Below are 13,346 nucleotides of genomic sequence, written 5' to 3' on the forward strand. Positions count from 1 at the left end.
TCCTTGTTAGATATTTCTATGGTTATTAAAAACATGTAGTGAAAGTGGACTTAAGATGTGAATAATATATCCCAAGCTCACAGCTGTAATATTGGATCCACAAATGAACCGTGTCCTGTGCTCCCTCTTTTGAAATTTCAGATTACTCGTGCTAAAAATGCTGGGTTAAATTATTCTTTAAAGACTTCTTAAAGACTTCAAAATATTTTATGCACTTGCTTGCCTTATACTTTTTTTGCTTTTTAGAGAAACTGTCAGTCCATTCAGTTGTTTCTACATCCTTCCAAAACAGAAGCACTTTGCTGATACCACACCACAAAGTCCATTTCTTTCACTTCCGAATTCTGGTGGAATGTAAATTTTCCCCATGTAAAACTGACACCCCCCATTGACCGGTTACCTAAATTGCCTAAGCATAACCAGGTGAGTTGATATGTGTGAATGGTCATTTAACCTGCCTCAATTTTAGTCCCTCTGTTAGCCCTAGTTTTCCACTTTTCTTCTACATTCCTTTGAGGAATGCACAAAGGTCTTATGCAGGCTAGCCGCTAGCAGGGGGCAGAGAGCATTGCAGCTTGCCTAAGGGCCATGAATTGTTTACTACTGTCATTTCCTTTTAGGTATATAGGTGAAGATGTTCCTCCAGTTCCTGTGCCTCTTTGGCATGTCTATAGCAGTGCCGGTGAGCATTACAATCATCATTTATTTTTGATTTTTAGAGCTGCTTGGAATTTTTTTTTTTTTGATGGACAAAAAATGTCTTTCAGAAAGCAGGAGAATGGTCAGGGTGAAAAGAAAGATTCTTGTCAAAGGAAATGCTGCCGTCTCCATTACTGGAGGTTTTTAAGAGCAAGTTGAACAAAAATCTTTTCAGGAGAGTTTGTGTATACCAGTGGGGAACAGGGTTAGGTTACATAATCTCTTGAGGTTCTTTCCAGCCACACTTTCCATGATTGCTATGGATTTCTTCCTGCAAATTTTGACAGTGAAAAATGCCATAAATCTTTAGAAAATACTGTTGGTTTCAAATGGAGGGGATAGGGAAGGAGAACTATTTTGTTCATATTGTTTAAATGTCTATTCTGTTCTCTCTCTTTTTCTTTCAAAGGAAAAAAGCAAAAGTAAAATAAATAAATAAATGCCTAGCAGGAGGAAGGGGTCTATACCCCACAAAACAAAACAGTACAAGTACACTGATTTTTTATTTTTTTAAATTATTTTGGCTAAAGATGAAAAAATGAGGAAAGGCTATCATATGGAATAAACAATTTGCATTTCTTTTGAATTTTTTTTACAAAATATATTGGCCTTTTTCCAAGCAGCTCCCCTGATTTCTTTAAGTTATCATAAGTGAACACTGATTAATTTTTTTATATCTTCATCTTCTTCATCACAGATGCGCTTGCCCCGTAAGGCCGGATTTGGAAGCAAGAGTGAAGAGGTAAATATGTTTCTCATTACAACTGCTGCAGGTACATTCTGGGGACATAGTTTGTATCTACTTACAGGGCACGTCTACACAAGATGCTTAATGCACAGAAGACTAATTCTACTGTGCATTAGCGTGGCTGGCAAAAACCATGCTAATGTGCAGTAGGTTTAATCTAATGCACACTAACATCACTTAAAGAGCATTCATCTGTGCTAATGCACAGTAACACTGACTATGGCACATTAAATTTGTACCTGTCATTACCGGTACTAAACCTAATACACCATAATTACTGCATATTAATGAACATGTAGATGCGCCCACAGAGAGTTAGGCAAATACTGTTAAAATCAGCTTACACTCAGCTTTAGATTGTAGAAAAGCAAGTACTGCGATCAGGAAGCACTGATTTTCTCTGATGTTTTGGTCAAGGTAAACTGCAGAGATGTCAGCTGTGGTAGTTGCTCTGGGCTCTACTAGGCTGCTTAGACATGGATCCCACTTAGTGAGTTCAGCTCATGAGGCTGTCTGGTGATTTTTCATGAAGGGTTCTGGAAAATGAAACAACATGGTAAGACCACATCCCTGGTGTAAGATAGGAAAGATGACTGCAGCCTTTCTTTTCCTAAGCAGGGGTGATTAAAAAATATTACTGGTTATTTTTTTTAGTGTGGAATTTGCACGATGGAAAGTCATTTGGTGCTTTTGAAAATCCCTTAATCAAAATATTTTAAATTATTTGTTTGTATATTTAAATTTCATTTGCTATCCAAATGTTCTAAAAGAAAGTCAAGGTGACTAGAAAAGCCTCTCCCTCCCAGAGTAATTCTCAATAAGCTATTTTAGATAATGCGGGGGTGGGGTGGGGGGGAGGGGGAATCAGATCTACTGCCTGAAATGTACCGGTACAAAGCTGGAATTGGTCCTAAGTGGAAAGGAGAGTTAGTAGAATTGTTTGATGGAAAGGGTGGTGCAGAGTTCATTTGAAATAGAAACACTGTTCTGAGCATCCTTCAAGTATAACCATGCCTGTTCAATGAGCTCAGACATGGTGAGGACTCCAGGAATGGAGACACAATATTGATGGATCCTTATGGATGAGGATCTTGGCAGGTATGGGACACAGAGTGTCCACCTCTCAGGCAGAGCAGTGGTGGAGGTGGGGTTAATAGGAAGATCATACAGATACTGGACATGCAAGAGGAACAAGAAGTTCGGTGGAAGCCCCCTTGGACAGGGCCCTCCCTCTCCTTCTAGACCACCTCTTTTTGGCTTCTGGCAGGCTGAGGGCATCCCAAAGTGGGAAGGATTTGGCCCTAACTTACCAAGCGAAATGTTACATTTTGGTGTTGGGTTCTCATTTTGTTGGTGGAAATCTCAGTTCTACACAGAATAATGTAGGATTTGTTTGCTTACAGATGATGCAGTATGGCCAATATGCCTACATGAACTCGCCCGCCGTAAGTTTCTTCTTTGCTGGGTTTTGAGGGTTCTATGCAGCATCTATCAGCCCCGATGCTTCTCCTGCTCACCCTTTCCTGTATTTGGGGTAGCTCACAAGGTCTAAATGTGCAGCTCTTATATCAGACTTCAAGACTTGGACCTTCCTTTGCTTCTGTCATTTGTAAACTCAGGTTCCTTTCCAAGTGCACATTAAGGTATAGTTCTCTACCTGGAGCCCCAGCTCCTGGTTTCTCATGTGATATAAGAAGAGAAACTTTCTTATGTGTGTGTAGATGTAGATATAGATATAGATATGTGTAAATATGTGCATGTGTGTGTGTATTTATATAAACATACATACACACACACACAAGTACATATATAAATAACTTTCTCTCCTTACGTCACATGTAACTCCAGGAACCTGGCAAGGAGACCACATTTTCCGAAGCAAACGGAAAATTGGAGTCAAGAAGTTTGACTAATAGCTGCAAGTTAGATGGAAATGTGCATGATTCAACCAGACTTTCATTGGGAAACATTTATTGTGTCCATAATAGAATGTGTGGCCAAAGCCAAGGGAGAAAGAAAATCATCACCCTCGCTCCCCCACCAAAAACAAAAGCAACGCAGTACTTAGGATACCTCTGTGGGATGGGCATAGGTTCAGATCTACTTTATGTAGAGCAGACTTGAAACTTCATCTATCCTACCCCAAGAGAACAAACTGACCACTGGGCAACTGGCTATTCTGGGGTGGGTCTTATTTTTGGGGAGGAGGGGGTCTGTTTGTTTTTTTAGTTTAAAAATCTTCCTCACCTTAGGACAGGGACATTTTTGAAATCTCAGATGTGTGTTGAATGGGGAAACAGGTTCCCAGCAAGTTATCTCACAAGCTGGGGAGTGGTCTAAACTGTTAGACAGAGGGACAGAAAGATGCCTGTAGTGTCCACATGGCTTGTGTGCGCCTCACAGCAGGACTGTCTCAGAGCACTGCCCACTGAATGCAGCCTTCAAAACTCTTTTATAGATGAATCCCTTTTATGGCTATGGCTCCAGCTACCCACAGGTCTTCCAGCAGCAGCCAGTATGGCCTCAGCAGCAGCTCTACTTGTGGCAGCAACAGAAACCAGTACAACCCCCTGCAATTCAGCCCCAGCAAAAACCTCGACAAGCTCAACGTTCCCCACAGCCCAGCAGGCCTCAGCCCCAGCCACAGCCTCGGCCACAACCCCAGCCACAGCCGTCCCAGCAGCCAGCAAAGCCAAAGCCGCAAAAGCCACAAAAGCCGCCCCCCCCAACTCAGCCAGCACATCCTTCTCGTCCTCAGCCCCCAGCACAGCCCCGCAATGAGGAAAAACAGCTATCGCCCCAGGTAAGTACTCAGAGCTGAAGAGCGGCCAGGAGCAGGCACATGCTTGTCAGTGCTATCAAGGCTATTAATGGACTTGCTTTGTAGTGAATGCACAGCCTCATGAGGAAAGGGGAGGATGGGAAGTGGGGCACCCACTCTTAGTCTCATTCTTTGGTGAAGGATTTCAGTAGCGCCTAGCGTGTTTTGTGTAGCTCGCTGCTCTTCTGGGAGTCAGAAAAGAGGAGCAGGAGAACACGTGACACCGATCAATCGGCTTTTCTCCAAAGTGTTTAGAATGATGCAGGGCACTGGAGCTGGGCTCATGTGCCGCTGGGGGAACATGACCTGGGGGTGAGCTCACAGGGCTTTCTGCAAGGCTGCTGCTTGCATTGCTGAAGCAAGAGTCAGGGGATGGACCAAGCTGGGAGCATTGAAGCCTTGTCCCAACCTATCCAACACACCAGCAAGCACAGCTAATATGGCAGAGGCAGGGTGTTAAGTTGTTGCCCCAGGCAAGGAAGGAGTTGTGACTCAAGGCATGCCTCTGAGATATAGCCTCCTCCTACTGCCCTGGGGTGGTGCAGCTCAGAGCTGTGCTTAAAACACAAAGCTGACCTGATGTAGTTGTCAGGTGAGACCGCCTCCTTCTCTTCTACCTCTATGTACTTAGCAGAAAGTGCTTTTCACCAAGATCTGACTCCATGATAGGCCTTAGCAGGCACAAATGAATTCCTCTCACCTTGCCATGGTGGGGAAAAAGATAAGACTATAAATAGTATTCAGACCCACAATCTTTGGCTTCAGTGATCAAAAAGGTGTTGTTTCCCTAAGGGGAGAAGCTGGTGTCTGTATCTCTGCAGGAGCTAAATGCCACATTTTTACTCCCACTGCTGCAAAAAATAATGGGTTGGATGAATTCAGTTATGTTGTGCATGCAGCAGAATTCCCACAAGTTATTCTGAATTTTGGGTTCTGGTTTACATGCCCCTAACACAAACAAAATGACTAACCCTGAAATTTTTGTGCTGACATTTTAATGGAAAACAAAGCTAAGTTTTCCAGCTGCTGTAGCACCAAGAAGCCTGTGTCATGGATAAGGGTCCCACTGTTTCATGCAGACACAAAGCTAAAAGATGGTCTCTGCCCATGACCACTCACAAACAATGTAACATAGATGCTTTTAGCCTGAATAGCACTTCCATGCAGCGCTGGCCTCTCCGGGACCAGGAACACAAGCCCCGCTAGCACAGGCACCAAGTATGTGGGGGCCCAAAAGCGCCGGTTCCCCTCAGGAAGAGGGTAGGGTGACCACCCGTCTCTAATTGGGTGGGGCAGTCCTGAAATGAGAACATCAAGTCCTGGTCCCAGGCTACATGACAGCATTTGTTCCGGATTCATCATGCAGGGATCTGGGTTTTCCATTCATGGCAGAAAAATGTTGGAAATGGTGGGTTTCCCCTTGCAGGCTGGCAGAGTTCCAGCCTGCAAGGGGCTGTGGGGAGCGGGAGGCAGGGGGCATCATGTGCATGTGTATGTACCTGGCCAGGAATACAGCCCCAGGCAGTGGTGGAGAGCTGCTCCCCCAGGTAAGTCTATGTAGGGGAACAGATTGAAGGAGGGAGGGAATGCGGCAGGGACTAGGGTTAGGGATGCTGCCCAGCCAGGGCAGTGCATGGGGCCTGGGGCTAGGGTGGGGAGTGGAGCAGAGCCACAGGTGGCTGGTCCAGAGGGCAGGGTGGAGGGGAAGCTCTCTGCTGCTGTGTGCACTTCTGGGGAGGGGACAATGGAGGGGCATGAGGCCCCCAGGTTTGTGTGTGGGGTGGAGATAGATGTGGCACACTGTGCCTGTCCAGTAGCAGCAGGAGTGGTGGCACGGAGTTGTGCCCCCACTGCTGCCAGGTGGTCAGAGGGTGCCTTACCATGGTGGCACAGCCGGCACAGGACTCCTGTGGGGAGGGCAGCAGGGTGGGAGCCTGCATCTTTCCCCACCCCCCATTGGGCTCCTTTCAGGTCTGCTTTAGCCGTGCTGCCAGGGGGCAGGGGCTTCATTTTAGCTCCCCTGCCAAAAATAAAAGTTGGCACCTATGCCCACTAGAAGTCTGCTTTTTTGTTTCATTTGAAATATACTTTAAGATGCTTCTTCACTTCCTTTCTCTCCCTGCCAGGTGTATTTTCCCTATAGTAATGCACATTTTCCCTATCAGCAGCAGCCTTGGCACATCCCACAGGTGAGTTCTAATTCTCTGTTCTTCATAGACTGGGGACATACCCACACAGTGCACTGTTCCCATCAATCCACTGTGACATCTAGTTAACAAAAGCTGCACAATGTAAATAGCTTGCTTATTCTTATAAAAATTGGTGGCCAGGGTGTTAATACCAAGATTTGGAAATGTTCTCTGGTATCTTTGTTTCTACCAACACAGCCCCCCCAAGCAATGGTCTTTCATTAGGCTGATGTGTCTATTTTCCTTCTGTCGGCAGATTTACAACCAGGGAGGCTTCTTACCACAGCTAAACCCACAACACAGAGTAAGATGTTTTATTTAAGGGCATTTCTAGTACTGCTAAACTGTCTTTTATTTTATTTTTTAAAGGAAGTCATCTAAGGGCCAGGGTATGCTTTGCTCTTTAGGCCCATTTAGTCTGACCTATCTACTTTGCTGAGAGGGAGGATCACTTGTGGTGGCATGACTAATTTTTCACTGGGAGATGGGCACACAGCTGCCTAGCAGCTGTCACAGAGTAATGAATTCTGATCACAGCAACCCGTTCTCAAGGCAGAAGGCTCTCTATCCAATTATGCCAAGTAGCTCCCCCACCCATCAAGCCATTAGTGCTGAAGTAAGTTATAGAGCTTCTTGCTTGATGCTGCTGAAATGTAAGTGATTAACCCTGCAGTGTCCCCCTGTTGTGCACTATGCCATGTGAATAGTTTTCTCCGGTCCTATTTTCCTTCTGAAAATGTTACGGCTGGGGAGGACTGCAAAAGCTCCATAGCGATCTGAGACCTCCAGTCCAGCACGCTGTCAATGTCAGGGTTGTGAGACAGTAGACAAACATTAGGAGCTGTTGTATTTTGTGTGGGAGATCTCCATTTATTAGATTTTTATGATCTTCTGATCTGGGAGTCATTCGCCCCCAGATATATTTGTTGGCTTTGCTAATTGGTCTATGCTGATAAAATGTAAGGGAAACTATTTTGCTTTTGTATTTTCCCAGCAAATGCCTCCAGGGTTTGGACAGCCACCTATCAGCAATGAAGAAGGAGGGGTAAATATAACAAACCACTAGCATGTCCCCATTTAGAAAGGCTGCGGGAAGCTGCAGAGTTAAAGCCTTCTTAACTTTAGGGGGGGATTACCCAAGGGACAGTTTCTGAGGGGGTTTATTTGCTTTGCATGATTTGTACACCAATATAAATCACACCAGCAAATGTAATAAACAGATGGGCAGCTTATCCTAGGACAACTCAAAATCCAGACCGCTATTACTGCACTTTACCACCAGACAGCAGGGAGCAGGTCATTGACTGTTTGAGCAATCAACCACTTAAGCCTGCAGATGAAGCGTATATGCATGAGAGCAAAAAAGACCTATTTTTAACCAGTGGACACTCATTGTTTTTAAAATCAATCAATTTTCCTTTTCTCCCCTCAGAATCCTTACTATGGATACTTCTTTCAAGGGCTTGGACAGAGACCCCCCTATTACTCAGAGGAAATGTTTGAACACGAGTACGACAAACCCAAACCTGAGAAAGAAGCCCCCAAAGAAGAGAGCCCTGCAGCAGCCCCTGTCCCAAATGCCACTGTCCCAGTTGTTAGCACGACCACACCCAGTCCCCCCAGCCAAGGAGGGGACCGAGGAGGGAATGCAACCCACCCTGGGGTCAGCGCTGGGGGGAGCGGGACCCCTTCCCAAAACCCCGAGAACAAGCCAGCTGTTGAGAATGGGACCACACCTTCTCCTACAGTTAATATCTCCAGCCCACAGGAGCCAGGCAATGAGGGAGTGCCGCAGAATGGGCCTGAGCAGCCAAATGCTGGGAGGAATACTCCAACTCTTGACATTATTCAACGTTTTCCTGCAAACCGGCAACAAATGTTTGGGCATGGTTCTTTTGGCCATAGAGAGTATTCCCAGGGATACAGGAGCTCTCCGGATCAAGGTGCTGCCAGGCACAGAGCATCTGCCTTCATGGTTAATCCCTCCACTCCTTCAGAAAACTCATTGTATCGTAAAGGCCCTCCAGACAAGTCCTTGATTCAAGCCAATCGAAGAGGAAACCTCCAGAGCAAACCCAGCAATTACCCAGCACTAAACCCAAGACATGGTCCATCAGGACCTGAATTCCAACAGCCTGGGAAGAGGCCAGCAGGCCAAAGACAGAGACCACATTTCCCTGACACACGTCCCTTGAACCAGTGGCAAAATGCACCCTCTTATAGCAATAACAGAGCTGGCTACAAGCAAGGTACCATCCTTCCTGACAGCAAGCCTCTGGCTCCTACCTTTAACACCATAGGAACAAATGAGCACACACATCATCCACAGGAAGATGCTAATAGAATCCCTGCTTCTGGGCTGCAGCTGACCAGCCAACCCACTCCGAAGGGAGTATTCCTGGATGCAAGGAGACATCCATCTACACCAGAAGCCAGCCAGCAGGACTGGGAGAAACAGGCAGTTAACCCTTCATATCCTGAAAGAGAACACTTTCCTTTATCAGGAAGCAAGACGTGGAGGCACCAGCAGAATTCCCCACCTTTTGAAGCAGGGCAGCGTGAATCCTCAACATATCCACCAGGTGCCTTGTTTGGCCAAAGGGGAAGTGTTTCCTACCCTGAGTACAATTCCTTTAATCAGAAGGGAATTCCCCATTTCTCTCAGGACAGTGCATGGGAAAACTCTCCTGTGAGCCCAGAAGGACAACGTGGAAATTCCCTGTATGCTCCTGATGCAAGTCAAAGGGAGGGAAATCCCCATTATGAAAATGATCCCTTTGATCAGCTAAGACCTGACTCTTACCCTAGACAAAGGACATGGGACCAGGAGCAGCCATTGCCTGAGGCAGAGGGCAGTCCAGCCGGGCAATATGGAAACCCACAATACCCTCCAAGCAATCCAGCAGAGCAGGAGGTTTATTTCCAGTACTCTAAAGACCAGGGGAGATATTTCCCTTACGATGAAATCAGCCCCTGGGCCCCAGAAGATAATTACCCTCTCTATAAAGTAGAGCCCCCAAGGCAAACAGAAAACATCCCGTATCATTTAAAAAGAGAGTTTGGTCCTAGAGGGAGCATCCCATGGGACCAGGAAACAAATCCCTTGCTACAGAACTTCAACCCTCCACCTCACCCAGGCAGATCACAGTTTTTAACAAGAAGTCCTCAGGATCCAGAAGTGGGGTCACCAGCACAGACAGAACGTACCCCCTACTCCAAGGGATACCCACCAAACTTTAGAGGGATTACAGCATTCCCTTCCTCCAGCCGCTTGTGCTGTGCTGGGAGTTCTCCAGCGCCAAAGGAAGACCCCTTGGCATCACTGGATTACTCTTTGCAGTTGAGACCTTCCACATGGGAACACAAGCCTCCTGAAGGCAGTCACTCAAAGCATGCCAGGCATGTTACATACCCAGCTGCTATTCAGTCTGGTCAAAAAAACTGTTCACTGCGGCTTGAGAAAAGCCCAGAAGAAAATGCAGAAAACTTTGAAGATGGAACACAAGATCAGGAAAGGGATATGCCATGCTCAAAAAATGTATTGGGCCAGAATAAGAAACAAGGAAGCCCGCAAAAGGGGCCAGACCCAACTAGAAATCCACTTTACTTTGAAAGTAATACAAGGGGAGATGGAAACAGTGTGTTTGCCCAAATCTTTGGAATAAATCAATACAACGGGAGAGATGCTGGACCAGATCCTGAGAATCACATGGCAGGTCCACACGATATTCCAGAAGAAGGGACTTTGCCAGAAGGAATCAGAAGTGCTACTTTAGGCAGCAAAGCTGATATGAAAGAAGTAGCACATGAGTTCAAAAGAATACCCTGCTTTGGAACCTGGTTAAGGCAACATTTGTCCAGCACTGGAGTGCCACCTGGTGTCAGAAAGCAAGAATCAATTTATGGAGACCAACTGCTTGTAATCTCCACTAGAAAACCAAACCTCCAGTTGGAAACAGAGGCAAAGATCCCAAGTGCTGAGCCGCCAAACGGAGTCAGCTCTCTAACAGGAGGCATGGCAAATGATTCAGAGGAAAGGAGACCAGACTGTCTACTACTGCAAAACTAATGAAAGCAAAACGTCATCTAACTTCAGGAAAATAAATGCTATCCCAGAGAAATAAAACTGATGTACACCTTTGCACTAATATTACAGTGAAAGAGATGCTACAACCCTTAACATTATGTTAGAAATGAAGAGGCTGTGTGTGTATGTGTGTGAGAGAGATAATGAGAGAGTGAGACACAGAGAGAGAGAGACACAGAGAGGTTTCCATGGGTGCTTTGTTAGTTTTCAACAGGAGTCAAATTCCATTAGTGTAAATCCCTATGCTAAGCAACTTTGCTTTCCTTAAAACTCATTTGTGCTTCATATCAATTGCTTTTTGAACAGTATCAATGTTAGCTTTGTATAAAAGGCATTGCTGTAAGTTGTTTTTCCTTTTTAGGAATCTGTATTGTTTTTGAAAAATGCATTCTCTGTCTCAGGAAAGCTGGCTGGTCTCAGATTGCAACAGAAAAGGCAATATCTCTTCTCAGCTCTCTGGGGTTTCCTGGCACCAAATGACAGAGGAGCCCAGATGCAATGTGTGGATCTGAGAGGGAAACAATACTGCCAAGGTGGCAAAGAAGTAGAAGCTGTAACAGATTCTCATGGAGAAAAATATCTCCAGTCTTCAGTTTCCATCTTGCTGGATAATCACTCCACTAAAGTAAGGCCCTGATTCAGCAAAGCACTCATGAGTATATAAAGGTTTCACGTGGAAGTCAGTGAGACTCAAGCACATACTTACCAGTAAGCACTTGGTTGAGTAGGGAGTGCTTGGGGAACCAGAACCACAGAACAAGGGTCTGTGTTTGTGTAGAGGTTCAGATTGGGTGATCACATCAGTCCATTCTGGCCTAGATTTAAGCAGGCAGAGGTGGACAAGGAGTTCATCCAAATTACTTTCTAAATGTCATGTTTGGACCACCTAGGCAAGGCCACTTCCATCAACTGTCCACCAACAAGGCCTGAGCTGGGTTAATTCAGCCCAATACTGTGAACATTTAATGACCCCTACCTGGAGACGAAAAACACTCCAATGACAATCTGAAACACTACACACTATAGCAGTGGTTCTGCAGGGCATGAAGACAGCACTGGGCAATCTCACATGGAAAAGTAACAAGTTTCAGGGCATGTGGGCTTTGTTTCTATAAGCTAGGCATTGTGGGGCATCTGATGTTATATTGACCTGCTGGTAATGTCCCAGGCAGCACAGTTTTCTGGACAGAAGCTGAAAAACATTTACTGCCAGACATCAAGAATCTTCTTTACTTGCACTGCTTAGCTCTGTGTGAAAGCTCTCTAGTTTTGCATGCCAGCTATAGTTGCTGCAGGCTCCATGGGTGCAGTCAGTGCTTTTCATAGCAATGGATTTACTAGAGCTCTGGTTCATTGGTTTTGTGACCACAAGCATTACCAATTGGAAATAAAATTAGTTTAAATTTCACTGGTATTTTTCCCCATTGGTATTTCCAACCTAAACCCTTTCTCCATCAAGAAAGCAGTCCTTAGTCACTGATGTACTTGTAAAGGATTTCTGCTAAAGAATGAATTCATCTCACAAACACACACACACGTACACACACACACACACACACACACACACACACACGGAGAGTAATTTGGACAGATGAAGATTGAAAGCCCTATTTCTACCTGGAGAGGGCTATTGCATTATAATAGAGTCACAGCATTAGCTGTATACATCCTGAACAAATCTCACCCTAATGCATGGCATCAGCACAGGTCTGTTTTACAGTGAAGTCCTACATAATGATTTACCACCACCACTGCACAGAAGCGAATTTCACCCCCTGGCCCTCCAGTTAAACTTATCCAGAGCAGCAGAAACATCATCAGCTAGTTGAGCAAGGCTGGGTAAATGCAGCAGAAAGAAGAGTATTCTGCTCTGGGAGTGGGAGGTAATGCTTTATGCACTCAGCCGGAGAGCTACAGTCTTGTTCCTCTCAGCAGAGAGGAAGGAGTTGGCTCATGAATGTCAGTGCTGTGCCACAGTTACTTGTACCCAAAGCAATATGTCTTGCAAGGATGAAGTTGTGCAAACCATTAAAACTGATGACTTCAATGGAAGGCCCTTCGAGGGAAGGTCCTTACTTTTTTCCAAACCAGGTTCAAAAGGAAGGCTACTGCAAAGCAAATTACAGTAATTTCAGCTTTGGAACTTGTGTAGGGTTTCAGTGCAGTGTGGGATAGCAAGTCCTAGGATGAGCCCAAGGAAACATGCCTGAGGGATCCATGATTCTCTCCTAGATCCCACCTTGTTCCAGAACTCAGTCATCTACCACTGATATATTCCCTTCCCAGGAGGAGATCAATACTTAGGCTGAGCATGTGGCGAACATTTTAGTACATAGCAATTCTATGAATATTGTATATTACCTAGTCACTGAGATAGTCGGTATGGCTATTTTGGGTTAGGAGTGTGCTTACGATATGGCGATATAGCTTTAATTCAGTGGTGGCTGTTGCCAGGAAGAAAACAGTTCCCCAGGTAAGAACTTCTCAACATGTATTCGCAAGACCACCAGCCACCCCATCTCCAACAAAGTTGCAAGTCCTGTTTTGCTGGCAGTGAATAGATCATAGGTTATTTGGACTGCAGAAAAAAGCAATGAAAAATCTGAGCAGGATTGAAAGTCATGCCCTCCAAAGCTGAGAGACTGAAGTGTGTGAGCAAGTTATACCAATCAGAGCCTTGCAGTCTCAAGGGTTTTTTTGGAAACTTCAGTATGTCTGGATCTTCATGTAGAAAGCGGATGGACATCTGGAAAGCTGGGCATGCATATAGTCTGCTTATTGTTTTTAAGGTCTTTTTTTCTG

At 45.3% G+C, this 13,346-nt stretch overlaps 1 protein-coding gene across 1 annotated transcript; it reads left to right on the plus strand.

Annotated features, from left to right (window-relative positions):
- Window positions 1–634: 634 nt before the first annotated feature.
- Window positions 635–10,623, plus strand: ENAM (enamelin). The gene is made up of 8 exons (XM_090037254.1): window positions 635–682; window positions 1,397–1,441; window positions 2,851–2,892; window positions 3,906–4,250; window positions 6,395–6,457; window positions 6,714–6,761; window positions 7,452–7,502; window positions 7,890–10,623. Exons 1-8 carry the CDS (start codon window positions 635–637, stop codon window positions 10,524–10,526), a joined length of 3,279 nt encoding a protein of 1,092 aa, XP_089893380.1. The 3' UTR covers window positions 10,527–10,623.
- The last annotated feature ends 2,723 nt before the right edge of the window (window positions 10,624–13,346 follow it).

The sequence above is a fragment of the Crocodylus siamensis genome, chromosome 3 (genome assembly GCF_052110815.1).
Source record: "Crocodylus siamensis isolate JL-2025a chromosome 3, ASM5211081v1, whole genome shotgun sequence".
NCBI lineage: Eukaryota > Metazoa > Chordata > Crocodylia > Crocodylidae > Crocodylus > Crocodylus siamensis.

Bases quoted from the DNA above. Each gene is read 5' to 3' on its own strand.
- ENAM (XM_090037254.1), top strand. From the start codon at position 635: ATGTTCCTCCAGTTCCTGTGCCTCTTTGGCATGTCTATAGCAGTGCCG. The intron at 683-1,396 runs GTGAGCATTACA...TCTTCATCACAG, and splicing joins GCATGTCTATAGCAGTGCCG to ATGCGCTTGCCCCGTAAGGC. The intron at 6,762-7,451 runs GTAAGATGTTTT...GTATTTTCCCAG, and splicing joins AGCTAAACCCACAACACAGA to CAAATGCCTCCAGGGTTTGG.